This window comes from Mangifera indica, chromosome 11 (genome assembly GCF_011075055.1).
Source record: "Mangifera indica cultivar Alphonso chromosome 11, CATAS_Mindica_2.1, whole genome shotgun sequence".
Taxonomy (NCBI): domain Eukaryota; kingdom Viridiplantae; phylum Streptophyta; class Magnoliopsida; order Sapindales; family Anacardiaceae; genus Mangifera; species Mangifera indica.
In genome coordinates this window covers 2,116,553-2,131,984 of record NC_058147.1, presented here as the reverse complement: position 1 = coordinate 2,131,984, position 15,432 = coordinate 2,116,553, and the positions used below count along the sequence as shown (strand labels likewise).

The 15,432-nt window shown below is 33.3% G+C and overlaps 3 protein-coding genes across 6 annotated transcripts; 1 reads left to right on the top strand and 2 right to left on the bottom strand.

The window, feature by feature from the left end:
* Positions 1 to 795: 795 nt before the first annotated feature.
* Positions 796 to 5,542, bottom strand: LOC123229116 (DUF21 domain-containing protein At1g47330). Of its 2 annotated transcripts, none has more exons than XM_044654705.1 (12): positions 5,212 to 5,542; positions 4,895 to 4,971; positions 4,728 to 4,811; positions 4,517 to 4,630; positions 4,298 to 4,384; positions 4,026 to 4,165; positions 3,855 to 3,942; positions 3,156 to 3,229; positions 2,908 to 3,071; positions 2,152 to 2,378; positions 1,688 to 1,734; positions 796 to 1,316 (listed from the first exon to the last, which is right to left on the bottom strand). In XM_044654705.1, the coding sequence occupies exons 1-12, from the start codon at positions 5,387 to 5,389 to the stop codon at positions 1,058 to 1,060; spliced, it is 1,539 nt and encodes a 512-aa protein (XP_044510640.1). In that variant the 5' UTR covers positions 5,390 to 5,542; the 3' UTR covers positions 796 to 1,057. The 2 variants fall into 2 exon arrangements, with proteins under 2 accessions (XP_044510640.1, XP_044510641.1); XM_044654706.1 differs by having other exon boundaries at positions 2,152 to 2,366; positions 5,212 to 5,539.
* A 3,542-nt stretch (positions 5,543 to 9,084) lies between these two features.
* On the top strand, positions 9,085 to 11,076 carry LOC123229756 (putative S-adenosyl-L-methionine-dependent methyltransferase MAB_3787). Its single transcript, XM_044655689.1, has 2 exons — positions 9,085 to 9,688; positions 10,310 to 11,076. Exons 1-2 carry the CDS (start codon positions 9,295 to 9,297, stop codon positions 10,936 to 10,938), a joined length of 1,023 nt encoding a protein of 340 aa, XP_044511624.1. The 5' UTR covers positions 9,085 to 9,294; the 3' UTR covers positions 10,939 to 11,076.
* A 235-nt stretch (positions 11,077 to 11,311) lies between these two features.
* Positions 11,312 to 13,044, bottom strand: LOC123229758. Of its 3 annotated transcripts, none has more exons than XM_044655692.1 (6): positions 12,786 to 13,044; positions 12,590 to 12,697; positions 12,385 to 12,515; positions 12,195 to 12,295; positions 11,971 to 12,012; positions 11,312 to 11,663 (listed from the first exon to the last, which is right to left on the bottom strand). In XM_044655692.1, the coding sequence occupies exons 1-6, from the start codon at positions 13,006 to 13,008 to the stop codon at positions 11,579 to 11,581; spliced, it is 690 nt and encodes a 229-aa protein (XP_044511627.1). In that variant the 5' UTR covers positions 13,009 to 13,044; the 3' UTR covers positions 11,312 to 11,578. The 3 variants fall into 3 exon arrangements, with proteins under 3 accessions (XP_044511627.1, XP_044511626.1, XP_044511628.1); XM_044655691.1 differs by having other exon boundaries at positions 11,971 to 12,033; positions 12,786 to 13,042; XM_044655693.1 differs by having other exon boundaries at positions 11,971 to 12,033; positions 12,590 to 12,694; positions 12,786 to 12,922.
* Between the last annotated feature and the right edge of the window lie 2,388 nt (positions 13,045 to 15,432).

The window sequence follows — 15,432 nt, the reverse complement described above, 5'->3', positions numbered from 1 at the left end:
TATGTTCCAAGGAACATGCCTTTTCCGGGTAATGTTTTACTGGAAACCCGGAGTCTTGGAGTCGCCTACTCGCCTTACTTCCTTTAGCCTTGGTCTTCTGTAACTTTATTTTCTTTAAGTTGGGGATTGTCATGTTTTAGCAAAACTTATAAGAAGACAGAACATTACAAGTTTAACATTGTTTGAGTCATTCATTGAGGGAGGATCTTGCCATGTCTATTGGAGAAAACAAATTGGGGTCTAAAATCTATTAATATCCTTGCACATCAGACAGTAGTCTCCAGTTTTCCGGTACCTTGTGCAGCTATTTTTGTGCTATTCCATTTTTCAATCTGCTCGTGTCTAAATGAGTTCTCATCAGTGTCTCATTGGCTCCTCATTGTTGGGGTGTATTGCTAGGTGTATTTGAATCCGTATAACTCCAATCAAATCTATCTTTCAACCTGAATAAACCGAATTTAATTTGAAACTCCAAATCAACATCTCAACTTAAGTTTAATTAGTTTATCTTTCCAATAATACTATTTACCCCTTTTATAACATTATTCATCCCTAGTACAATAATTTTAATTTCCCTAATAGTATTATTCATCTCATTAATTGTCTTCCAATGATACTATACACCAACTTAAACAAACTTAAACTCGAACTAACCCTAAGCTTAGCTCAACTGAATCCACCACTACCGTATTGCATTGTTATAATGCTTTTACACCCCTTCCTACTTGTGCAAATTGCTAATCACCACTACCTTCTTTCCTTTCGGTGACATCATTAGCCCTTTTGGACTGTGAATTCTTCTGCAACAAATGAACTGAAATTTTCATTTCATACAACAGTTGAACATCAATCTACAGCCAATGCCGTGGAAATTTTATTTTCATACAACATTTTCATTTTCATCATCACTGACTACAAAAGCACCCCTTTCTATCTAAGAAAAACCATCTCCTTTTGCTGCCTTTCACCTAGTTTTGAAGCTATATTGAGGCCCAAGTAACTACATTATAGAGTATTGTATCTTTCTTATCATATCAAGACTAAGCATCCCCAAATTCTACTGTTCCTTTAATGACTCTCCTGAAAGATAATGTGCCGGGGTAGGTGAACCTGTGACTGAAGTATTGCCGGAGATTGAGAGAGGTGGAGTGGGACCAGGGACCGCCAAGGATGGAGAGGCTGGGGAGTTCTGAGTGACGGTGTGTGTTGACGATTTTGGATTGGAGTTACATATGGCAGAGGAGCCATTGAGAGATGCTTGTGAAGTATCTGAATTAGGAGCCTTTTCTTGAGATGCATGCATATTGACTTTTATCCTGCATTCACAAGAACCAGTAGGTTAGTGACATTCATTAGACACTTTCCTGAATGGTTCAACAGCTGTTCCATACAACATGGTGAATCGATATGTCTAAGCATGTTTAATTTGTTTAAAAATATAGCAAGAAATCAGCAGTTCAAGCATCCTGTTTAGCACTAGGATGGATGAAGCCTTGCCATGTCATGCCAGCAAGATTAGCGAGTGAAACAAATAGGATGATCCCAAACAACCATGGCTTTCCATCTTTCATGGAACAAACTAAACTTGTAACAGAAAAAAGCACCTTGTTTATCCAGCACCGGCACACTCCACATACAACAATACAGAGAAGTCGAATCAGAAGAATATTGGAGAATAAAATTTTACCTGTTGTGGATATTGACATACTCATCAGTTTCATCCAGTATCTCCTCCTGGCATATGCAAACATTTGAAATATAGATCAGCACAGACAAAATAAAACTAAAAGAAAAGAGCAACTACAATAAGTAAGAATTTCAACTGCAGTTATGGTCATTATTCCTACATTTTCAGACAAACTACTTTTTCGAAACATCATTCATAAAAGTTTAGAACTCAATTGCACTGTCTAAGCATGTTTCTTGTAGTCAATAAGAAGAAACAGCTCCATTCTGGACCCATTAGTAAAGGAAGACTCCCTAGCTCGATTTTTGAAAAGCAAGTCCCTCATCTCAGGGACGAGGTGGAATATCATCATTATTAACACATTAAATAGATGTTCAGAAAGCCGTATTAATGTCTATCAAATGGTCTGTTCATACACTCTCACTTGAACACATGGCCATGATGTATTTCAGTCTCAGATTTACCTTAAGAAGTTCTTCAATGACATCTTCCATGGTAATAACACCAACAACCTCCTCATTGGATGGGAACTCTGGAATAGGTGCATTCACAATGTCCAGAATACAAAAAGAACAACCTCTATGTCGCTTCTTAAAGGCAGGAGTTGCTGGTGGACTTTTATGCATTGATTCCAATTTATTCCCCGAGTTTTCAGTAGAAGCACTACCCTTATTGTCAACTGAGAATTTGACTAAAGACCAGTTATATTTAATTTGAAGAAAAATATCAAGCAACCTAGAAAACCAAGAATGGTAAAGCAGTACTAGCAATCAATGGAAACTCATAATGAAAGAAACAATAGCAGAACAGGCTTTTTCCTCAGTCTCAGTGGAATGAACAAGCAATCACAGACACCAGGCATGCCACGTGTACAAATAATAGAACATTCTAGATGGAGTAAATTATGATAGCAATACAACGGAAACTTTCAGGAACTGATAGGAATGTTCACAAAATGAGGTCCAGGCGACAGCTGTGGCATAAAGATTTCCCAGAAATTTGAAATCATTTGGGAATCTTCTTTAATGTAACTTTCAATAATGAATTAGAAGGTATAAAAAACGAAACATGAACGCATATTGACTCATTGCAAAATAAGTGCATTGCTACAAGTAGAACATACAATGTGAAACTTCAAGGAAAGAAGCTTAGGTCAGGATCCTGCAAAAACATAGTCATAATATATTATTATTACAACGTGCTGCAGCATACACCCTCACCTTTTTTCATTGAGTTTTCGGTTTGTCCTCTTGGCTTGTTACAACTGTCTTTAAACTGTTCGCCCTCTTTTTTCTCATTTAAATCCTTATACACAACAGCAATGTGGCTATGACCCTTCTGAAATTCATTTAGGATATCATACAGAGGCATATCTTCTGAGACCCTGTAGGTTGAATGAGAGAGAGGAACAATATCACTTAACTATACACATATAGTTCTCCTCAGGAAAAAATACAAATTTTCATACCTAGGTATTTTTCTGATGATCATTGTTCTCAGAGAAACTCCATCTCTGTGATCTACTGTTAAGAGATTTTTAACCTGCCCACATTAGACATGAAACTAGTACGTTCATCTAAATATCAGGAAGAAAGAAACTGTATGATCTACATCATTTGTATTACATATGCAAAACGTAAATGAAAGGTTTGAGATTTGGTTAGGGTCACAAAGAATTGTGTTCAATAACAAACTTGAAAAACATGAAGAAATTAATAGCTATGAATCACGTAGCAGGTCTGATATAATGATCAATAGCACAGTGTAACCATGAAAATAACTTGAGCTTTTAAGTTGTAGAACAAAAAGGCCAAGGAAGAAAACAGAAAAAGAAAAAGGTTGGAACAAAGGAAAAGTCTAGGCATCCAATCCTCTGATAATAAATTAAATTATTCAATTTCAATATTTATTTATTTAAAATAATAATTCTGAAAGTTCATAGGCTAAATTCATAAATCATCCACTCTCACATAAAATGAAATGTGCATCTTCTAGAATATGAAAAAAAAAAAATCTTATGGTAACATTTTCTCCCAGTCAATTATGAATAACAGGAAATGACGCCATGATAATCAAAATGAAAGTAGTTGTAAAAAGAATGTGAAGTATTGGCAATATCAACAATCCACAAAAGTACTGACTCATGTACAAGAAGAAAGGGAATTACCAGAATAAGGCCTATAATATTTGTTGGACTTCCAAAGTAAACTGGCACTCTACTGTGACCCATGGCCATTACTGCATTCAGTGTATCCCTAAATTACAATGGTGGAGAATTAGAACGTGTGAAGAACACATAAAACGTTCAGAGAGAATGCACAAGAATCCAAAAACCCACAAATTAAGAGTTGCATCCAGATCAAGAGAAAATGCCTTCGATATGGGAGTCATGGCATCTTTTGCAGTCTTCTCAGTCAATTCAAGCGCTCCAGCAATGATAGTAGTCTCATCATGAGTTAGATCCCCACCTTTCCCAGCCTAAAAACAAAGTGTACATTTACAAAGATTCATCACAAAATTGAGAATTTGGCCAAGATAGTTTAATCTGAATATGCCTAATGTAAACTAATTCAGCAATTAACCGAAAATCAGAAGTGTTAAACTTGATACCTCATTGCCATGAAAATTCACAAAAGTTTTTAGTTCTGCCCTCCGTAAAAGGACTGCATGCCCTTTACCCAACATCCAATCCAAAACCTGCAAATTATACAACCTCTCAAAAACCAAAATTTGGTGGAAAAGGTAATTTCCCAAACAACTTAATAAAAAACAAAACTTGCACCAAAAAAAAAAAAAAATCCAAACATTGATTTTAAGAGTCGATCGTACCTTACTAATTGGATAAGATACAGGGAAGAACAGCCAAACAAGTAAACGGACCATGGGTGCCATTGTTGCTCCAACAGTCAAGCCATAACGAGTGCAAGCTGCTTGTGGTATTATCTATACCCAGACATACAGGCTTAGATAGATTTGAGCACTTGAGATAAGACAAAACTTCTCACAGAAAAAATGCTTAATCAGTTTAGAAATTAATAACCTCTCCAAACATGAGAATCAGAGTCACAGATATCAAAATTGCAGCCCATGGAGGCACAAGCTTGTCCAAGAATATGGGAAGAGCCTATTTGAAGAGAGAGAAAACAAGAGTGAGGAAAACTAGCAACATTTTTCTCATAAAAATCCATATAGAACCATGTAATTTACTTCCATGGCAACAGAGTTTCCAATCAAAAGAGTACATAGCAGAAGATGCTGATTCTTCACCACAGGAAATATTTTGGCTGCAAAAAGCAGAAAATAAACAACAGATCACTGTCAAAACCAAATCACACACAAGACAATTCACTCACTAGTAATCACGTGTGCCAATTTAGTGCCCTGCTTTAAAACCCCACATCAAAACCAAGTAAAAAAATCGAATAAATTTACATCAACTAGAAGCCGTAGATAGTAAAGAAACGGTGATTCACTAACAAAAGGGATAAAGTTTAAGTTTCGTCAACAGGATACAAAGAGAGTACCAGCATGGCTACTATCCTGAGGAAGACCGGACTTGATGAGAACTTCAAGGTCGACGAGGCCTAAAGACATTAAACCCAGAGTTAAGCCAGCCATCAAGCCAGCGAAGCAAACCAACCCGATTATAACCACCACATAAACCCAAAACATCGTCCCGCAGCACGGCAAGTCCGACGCCATAACTCTTCACCCTTGAGACTGCTATACCTCTTTGTCAGTAATATTCCACAATTAGTCCTTGGTTTGATCAGCAACCATTTGGCGTTTCAAAATGTTCTACTGGTAAGATTCTTCTTGCGTGTGAGGATTCGCATCTCTTCAGTGGCCCAACATTTTCAAGGTGGGCCCACTGTTATTTAATCCTTTTTTGCCACTTGGTTGATCTGGTATTAGGTACATCAATATAAATCTCTAACCCTTGATTTTGATTACTTCGAACCGTTAAATTTTTCCTATGTCTCAATCTCATACCGACATTCTGAACCGTTCGATTTTTTTAAGTTTCAATCGGATCCTCTGATGATTTGGTTTTTATCTTTTTCAAGGTCACGTGTGCACGTGCATGATGCTAAAGCTTCATAGGTTGTCCCATTTACTTCATTGTGTTCCTTTATCCAATCACGCTTATATGACGTCAGTTCATTCGTGAAACGTTTTGGACATTCAAAGTGAATTAAAGGCAACCAAACTCTGCGAAATAAGCTGCGGATAAGGCTTGGGTTGGGTATGCGTGTCCCATTAGGGCTGCAAAAGAGCGTAGCTCCTCACCAGCAGTTTGAGCCACTAGAATTAACCTCTCATATTTAAATATAAATTATAATGGAAAATATATATAAATTATAGAGGCTTAACTGTAATTGTTTAAAATTCAAGGCTTAAAAATATTTTTTAAGTTAAAATGGAATAGAACTCAAGTGAACCATTTTTATCCCTAACTTGAATTTGAGTCAAGATTTTGTTAATCAAACAAACTTAAACTTGAGCTTTATACACCAAAGCACTATTTGGCTTGTATAAACCATTTATGCCCGAGGTTCCAATTGGTTAATATTATTTGTAATTTACAATTTAGGTTAAATTTAATTGGGACTGAATCTAAATAAGATTGAGTTCAAAATTAGTTTGAATCAACTAAAAATTGATTCAATATTAATAAATTAAAATTAAAATTTGATTTAAAAATAATTTAATTTTAAATTTTATCCAAATTTGATGGAAGCATGTTGGCTGCCTAGTTGATGATTAGTGGCAGTATTCGTGTGAGTCACCATGTTCTGCTAGTCAGTGACCCAAAACCTAACTATGAACTATGAGCTGGCGAGGCCCCAGTAAGTTCAGAAAACTGGACTGGACTTCGAAGCAGTTCCATTTTTAATTGAATTTGGCGAATCTCACAACTCCAGCCAAAAAAAATCTCAGCGTACAGCTGGCTTTTCAATACCCAAAAATATATTTTCTGAAAAGGTATTTAATTTAAATAATATTTTATTATTGAAAAATTATTAAATATAAATAATTATTATGTTTAATAAAATTTTATTTTAAAAAAATTTAAAAATATAAATGATATAAATAATTAATATATTTGATTAACGATAATAAAATAATATTAATAAATTATTTTATTTAAATAATTTTAAGTATAATTATTTTTAAATATTTTTATATTAATTAAAAATATTTTTTAAAAAAATTAATAAATAATAATATAATTATAATAAAATTAAGATTATTTTAATAATTTTTTAATATTTAAGATAAAAATGATAATTAAATAATTATTTATATTATCTTCATATTAATAATTATAATAAAATATTATGTAATATTTTATTATTGATAAACTAAATAAAATAATATAAAAAATAAAAAATATATTTAAAATACAGTATTTACAGTTAAATTACCAAACAAACCGTATAATATCTTTTTTCTGATCGACCAATTATTCGTATCGAACCTACTGATTACGTGTTTGTCGTGTCTACCACCAGTCCTAGGCAAAATAATGGCTTCTCTTCAATATGGCAACAAATAGGCGTCGGCCCAAGATCAAAGGCAAAGGTAGCAATTTGTTTCTGGCGAAGGCTTTTTCCCTTGCTATTTATTTATTAATTTTTAAAAATTTAAATATTTATTTATCAATTATTAAAATTAATAAAATCTATTTATTTTTAAAAAATAATTATTATTTAATTAATAATATTTAAAAAACTAAAATTTTATATATTTTTTTACTTTAAACTTTAAATAACTAATAATATTTTCTCACTTAAAAGTTTAAAAAATTATATTTTTTTTTTACTAGAGTTTATAATTTTTTCCCTTGCTTCTTCAATGATTGAAGCCAATCGAGACGCTCTTCAACCTATCCTCTTTATTTTTTTGCCAATAACCCTAATCGAAGAAAGTCGAATTATGGCCAAATTGACAGAACGGTCAAACACAACCACAAAGGCCATCAACAACCAAATCAACCATGATTCAATCAGATTAAGAGGTAAGATCCAAATCGGCAATTGTTTGACTATTCAACCATGATTTGTCTTTCTTCAGTCAAGGTCATTGACGACAAATGAAGAAAATTGGCTGAAGAGAGTCTCAATCAACTTCAACCGTCAGAGAAGTAAGAGAAGAAATTGCAAACCCTAGTAAGGGGTAATATAACTTTTTAAACTTTTGAATGAAGAGAAATCATTAATTTTTAAGGTTTAAAGGGGAAAAAGAGATAAAATTTTAAAACGGATAGATTTTGTTAACCTTAACAACTGATTGATGAGTATTTAAGCTTTTAAAAATTATCAGATGAAAGTTTGGAAAAGGAGTAAACTTTGGTTGGGAATAAACCCTTTGGCCTTTATTTGTCTTTCATTTTATTACTATTTTTTTACCCATGTAAAAAAATACATATATAAAAAATTTTGTTAGTCACAAATTAGAAACACACCAAGTAAGAATATGAAAAGGCACATAAAAGAAAGTGAAAAATTAATTGTTAATAGTGTTCGATTGAAAATACTAAAAAGATTACATCCATGATATTGTTACTATCTAGATAATAAAATTAAAAACAATATTACAATGTTGTAACATGAAATCAGTAATTAAACGTAAAAAGGGTTTTTCTTTTAACCTTTTCATTGTTTAAAATTTACATCAGTGAAGGTTAAGGTTGCATGCACAATTTGTTTTATAAAGTATAGAAGTTGGTGGCAGGAGTATTAATAAACGTTGCCAACTCCATGTAAATAGAAAAGTTGTTATACTTTAATTATGATCACCAAAATTAAATAGAGTAAATGAGTGATTTGAAAACAATATGAAACTATTGTTTAATATTAAATGGATTATTGATGAATTTGAGCTCATGTTTCCTATTTGTGGTTTTAAAAAATTTGCACCTTGTTTGAGCTAAGGGTTAAAGCATTGCTACTTGTCTATGCAAATATCGTATCCGTAAGTTTGACTGAAGATGAGTTTTCATCACGTAACAAATTTATAAAATAAAATAATAATAATTGAAGCTCCTTGTGTAACCACTCAATTGTTCAAATGCCAAATGTAATCTCCTAATTTGGGGATTGGAAATTCTACAACTACCGGCCTGGTCATTGAAATAGCACGGCGCCGGCTACCATGTGCTAGAAGTGGTATGTACACAAGTCAAGCCGGCTTGCCATAAGCCACCAAAAGACAAGTACATAGTCAAGCAGTGGTTGAGTGGCTTGGCTAGCTCTTAAAAATGGAACTTGATAGCCACGCAGATATATCCAGTGGGAACCATTCATTGTTACTTTTTAAAAAAAATTAATAATGGACAGGTTAGAAAGTGAAGTTTCGGGCATAGGCATGGGACGCGTTGATACTCGTGGACTATTTTGTAACATATCTTTCATCAAGGCAGAGAAGCTGGATACGATTGAAAAGTTTTCCCTAACGTTGGTTATGTGTGGTTCTCTTTTCTTATCCCCAACTACAACATCTACAACTTCTTTCATAAGCCTTTCCTATTATATACTGCATGCATTATCTCCCTATTCCCTTCTAATTCTATCACTCCTTATATATATGTAAATATATTTTTTATGTTCAAAGATATGTCAGAGCACGGAAATGGCTTACCTGAAAACCTGCAGTGGCATGAGCTGAAGCTCCCACAATTGCTATTTACTCAGACAGTTCGAGAAATCCATGCAACGATTGATAGTGAATGGGACTCCCTCCGGCGATCGGCATGCCAAACGGCAGCAGGAAGAGCCTTGTGGAAGCATTTGATCCACGACCCACTTGCAGACTTGCTCGCTGGAGAGACATATCTAAGAAACATTCATGAGAAGATAAAGAAAGATTACCTCAATAATGCCAGAGAAATTTCCGGTGTAATTCTTGCAGTTCGAACCCTGTGGTTTGATTCACAAATTGAAGCTGCGCTCGGTTCTTTCAGTGACAGGAACGCCCAGGTTGTTCTCCTCGGTGCAGGTTTGTGATCACCGTACCCCATTTGAAATCTTTTATAATAGGAATACTAGAAGTCTAGAAGTAATGCAGCTTAAACCAGTGTTAATGAGGTCACCGAATTGCATGTTTCATCTCCAATTCATGTTTTGGACCTAAAAGATTCATAATTACTCAAGGCCATGTTGGATTACCTCTGTCATTGACGTATGCCTGGTGTACAGGCATTTTCTCAAGTTGCTGGCCCAGCCCAATTGCCTTGCTTTTGAGCAAAATTACTACCACCCATATGCCCCGCTCTTCACTTACTCTGGAGTCTGAAATTTTTCCGACCCAGACAGCACGACTGTAACAAACCCAAATGTTCGTCAACACAGAATGATTCAGAGACACCACAGAAAATGGATATTTTGATATTGATAGTAAATTATGACCCATGATTTGTATAATATAAGCTCTAAGGAATGGTTAAAATTTTAAGAAAGATATGTTGAAAATGATGGCTACAAAATAATTTGTGGATAGCTTGCATACTAAATGTATGGTATAATGGTGCGTTCAAGCAGGAAAAACATGCCCCTGATTTGAAAAAATAAGAATCGCATTTATGATCAATCAAATGTTCATTACGGTTGCCAATTACAGGAATGGACACAAGGGCATATCGTTTAGGCTGCCTGAAGGAAAGTGATATCTTTGAAGTAGATTTTCCAGAAGTCTTGAAAATGAAAACCACTCTCATACAAGAAGCAATGGACTCCAAAGAGGAACAACAGCAGCTAAGGATGACAGCAAAATCTCTAACCAGAGTAGCAGCTGACATTAGAGAAAACGACTGGCTTGAAAAGCTTCAGATATCAGGGTTTAAGCCAGAAAAGAATACGGTGTGGGTTCTAGAAGGCATTATCTATTACCTTACCCACAATGATGCCATGCAAGTTTTGAAGATCATAGCAGACATGTGCACCATTGTCCACACTGTTCTATTAGCTGACTTCATGAATAAACCGTCAACCACACTATGCAATTCTGTCTTCCACTTCTACAGCGATTGGCCTGATCATCTCCTACCATCTCTGGGATTTTCCCATGTTAAGCTTTCACAAATTGGTGACCCAGATGCTCATTTTGGGCTCATGCATGATCCATTAAACCTGTTTAACAGGCTCCGCAGTTTGCCCAGGTCTGTAGAAACCCATCCAGATGACGGAACACCATGTTGTCGCTTGTATTTGGTGCAGGCTTCTGGTTCTCCAATTCAAACAACTCCATGAACCATGTAGTACAATGTAGAACCTAGAAATCAACTCTCAAATATAGCATTAGCTGTACTATCATTGTTTGTAGCTTGGTCTAAGGAACAGAAAATGTTACAGATAACAAAGTCATAACACAACATTTACATTGTGTGATGATGCTTTAAGCAGGTCATAGGCATGCATTTTATCATACTATGCACTGATCACTCTTGTCATAAGCGAAAAGAGAGAATTCGCCAACTTCTGTCTGCAACAAAATTTTACAAAGATTGTGCAGCTCTGTTTTGGAAAATAAGATTGGTACAATAACTTCTTCACTAGTATAATAAATCTATATAATATGATGAATATTATAAAGCAAAGGGATAGCAGCTTACAGAGATAAATATGATGAAGTAACATTTATCTTATTTTCCACAATAATACTACAGTAGCTTGCAGTAATAAACCAAAGGATATAAAACCAAAAACAAGATAAAAGGAATAAAATGGAAATGAAAACAAACAGAGACATCAAAGACCAAGTGGAAATAGATAGACTTTCACAGTTGCAAAACCTAGAAGGGTAAAGAACACTCCAGAAAACAAAAGCATTGCAAAACCTTGAAACAGAATATAGAACATAGGTTTTAACTGCAGGAAAAAACCAGAATGGCTAGACTTCGAGGCAGTCCTTAATGCCTTGCTCAAGTTTGTCAAGGGAAGCAACAGTATCCATGAGAGCATCCGCCAACTTCTGTCTGCAGTAGAATTTTACAATAATTATAGAAGGAAAGGAGAGCAAAAAATGCACTGTTATTTCTTTTTCCTTTTAATTAATAACAATTGTTGAGAAACAACTTTAGTTACAGTGAAGCAGCTACAAGAAACAAGCTTCATTGCTCTTTTCTTTATAACTTCAATCTAGGTAACTTAAGATTTTCATTATGTCATGCAATATTTATTTCAAACAAGGCTGACATGCTTGCACAGAAAAATTCAGAATTAAGACCAAGTGTTTCTACAAGAAAATTAGAAAACCTTGTAAGCTTGACATAAAAGACATACCTTCTTGACGAAGGGAGTTTGGTATCAACATCACCAGCCACACTGTTGAGCAAAGCAAAAGATCTACAGCATCAAAAACATATAGGGAAAAAAGAAAAAAAACACTGTTAATATATTAGTTATCAATATATTTCAAATAAAAAATGGGCAAAAGGGCAAACCAATTGCGTTCAATTGGAGCAAAGATCAAGTAAGCAATCTCAATTTAATCCATGGAGGACTACCTTATAAGATCATCCAAAATAGCTTCAGCTTCCAATTTTTTAGGATCCTTATCATCAAGCAATGATGCAGCATTTTTCACTATCAAACGGAATGTGCAAACCTGTTAATTATGATGCTCGCGTTAAGGTTGTTTAAGCTAGTTTTAGACAAAGCCTTAATCATTAAAAAGATGAGGGTAAAAAGTCAAACCTCTACACCTGTATTGGCTTGAAATGCAACAAAAGCGTTCCTCTCTTGAGGAATGCAGTCTCTAGCTGCAGATTTCAACATGGTTTGGACCTCCTTTAATTCTTTCTCCGTATAGTCCGATTCTCTAGCCACTATTCAAAACCAACCAATTGAATTCATCAAAACGACAAACAATGAAAAGTAGTAAGCAGAGAGCGAATTTTACTGAGTGATAGATAGGCGGTGTTTAGGATTTTTCGTGAGGCATCGATTGGGGCCAAAAGAAACTTGGAGGACTTCTTCTTTTGTTCTTTAAGCCAATCCTTCGGTCCTGCTGCGCAGCAAACAATCAATCAGGTTTTTTAAAAAGGAGAACAATCGATAATATGACAGTGACGTGTGTAAGGAATGGTATTCCGTACAAATTCCAATGGAGAAAGCATTGGCTAGGTCAGGTTGAGAGAGAGAAGGCATGAGACTGAGAAATGAAAGCAAGGCGCAATCTCTACGGCGGAATTTAATTCCATAATTTTGTTGAAGAAGTTCATTTTGATGATTCAAAAATGGCGGTTTTGGACGGAACGACGAGAGGGAAATGAGAATGGAGGAAGGGCTTAAGATAAGGCGCGTAAGTGTTGGTGCCATGATTGATTGATGCTTCCACTAGCCGAGGAGAGGTTTTATCCGATTTATTCGAAGGGTAATTTTGTCTGAAAATAATTTGAATTACAGGGTCTACAACCTAAGTTCGCGCATCCAATTTTGATAATAAAATTGAGTATTGAAATGTGATATTAATTATTTAATTTTAAATTAAATATAAAATAATATTTAAATATGAGATAACATTATCATAAAACATTTTTTTTATAATTTATGTTATCAGAGATGCTATTTTCTCTTCAATTGATAATATAAAATAATTATCATATTTTTAAATATTAAAAAATTAACAAATTTATTTGATTTTATATTATTAAAAAATTAATAAAAAGTTTAAATTTTATTATAATTTTATTTAAACGTCTTTAATTAAAATAATATCTTTATTTTTTTATTACAATAAATTAAATATAATAATTATTTACACGTAATCTTTTTTTATAACCTTAAATTTTGTCAATAAAAAATTTTCTTAATTAAATGCATTATTAAAGTTGAAAAATAACGAATTATACTATTTTTTCAAGTTTTGTTAAATAATTATAAAAGCAAATAAAAGACGGAGATACCTCTAATTATTCGCTTTTGAAGTTTTGAATTTTGATATTGATATGATAAATATAATTAATTTTATACTTTTATAGTAAAATTAAAATGTCTTTAATTACTTTGTTACCTTAAAGTAATAATATTTTTCCTTTTAATCTCCTTTCTCTTAATCTCTTAGTGGTTAGCCTTTGAACTTTCGCTTGCATATTTAGATGATGGTCATAGAAGGTTTTAGGATCATACCTTCTTGTGACTATGGTCACTAAGTTTATACCGTGCTTGCACGAATCCAACACTCAATCGTAACACCTTTGACTTAACGTAAATCATTGTTATCAACCATTGTGACATATTTTGACGGTTGTTTGTTTATTCATTTATCATTCATTCATTTTTTTACTTGGTGTTGAATTTTACTTGGTCGTAAAAGAAAATATTTAAAATCAAAAACTAGACTAAGACGATTTGAATCCAAAGACCTTTGAAGATGAATGAATGAAAAAAAACTAAAAGCAAAATATTAAATTGGATTCCAGAGCTTTATTGAGAAAGTATAAACAAAATATCACAACTAATAGCATTTTGGTCGACCAACAATAAAATTGTGAAGACACAATTTCATCCTACTCGTTTACTATTGATTCATCAAAACACATCTTTGTTTGGAATTAGAAGCATAAATACGTTATCTATAAGTTAAATGCTAGTGTGATGGTGCAAAACTGATTAAGGTGACATCATGTAAATGATAAGGATAATTAGTACTATTTGATAGTTATCAACCATGACGGTGGTAAATTGATTTAAGAAACTTAAATATAAGTGTTTTTAATAAAACGTTCTTCCTCACTCAAGATAAAACCTTTGTTTTTGTTGGAGTGACTCCATTGACGACATTTACTTGAGTTTACAAATTACAACTCTTTACACATTTGATTGATTTTATCTTTTTTTTTCTTCGTTCATATATCAATACAAAAACTTATAAGTTTGTTATAATCTCTTGTTTGATGGCTTTTAGTGGTGGTGTAAGGTTGGTTAGATAGTAATTTTTATTAATTGCAATTTACATTTATTTTAAAAATTAAATTTAATATTAAAAATTAAGTAAATATAATTACTTACAAGATATTTAACCAAATATAATATTAATTTATATTTAATAATTTTTAATGAGATTCAAGTGAAAAAAATCTTAATATTAATTTATTACTATAAATCATAAATAATAATTACTTATTTGTGCTAATTTTAACTTTTATTAAATATAATAATAATTTATAATTAATAATCTTTCAAATACACTGTATTTGTTTTAATTTTATTATAAAAAATAAACATACCAGCCCGCCAGACCCCTGACAGGGCCCTAACTAGAGACTAGTTTGGGCCCTGTATATAGAGGCAGGGCCTGGGTCAATCCCTATCTCCAAAGGCTTGGCCCTAGCTCTGAGGTCCAAATTCCAAAGTCCAGAAAGACCGGGTCAAGGAATTAAGGCCTGCATATTCTTTAGAGCAATACTATGTGAATCTATTTTGGATATACAAATATATATACACTTATATGTGTCATCATATAATTGATTATTATTTTATTCTTAATTTAAAATCATTCAATCATATGATGACACATATAAATATGTATATATTTGTGTACCCAAAATGGGTACACATAGTTTTATAGTATTCTTTATCACACTTGTGTTCCACGTGAAAATCACATGCAATACTAATTTTCCAATTTGCACTGAAAAAGACAACGAGTTTCACATTTAGGTGTTGACGTTGATGTCATTAATAGGTCACAGCGTGAAACGCCACTGCTCTTAATGGCTGAATGACTATTTTCCAATCGGC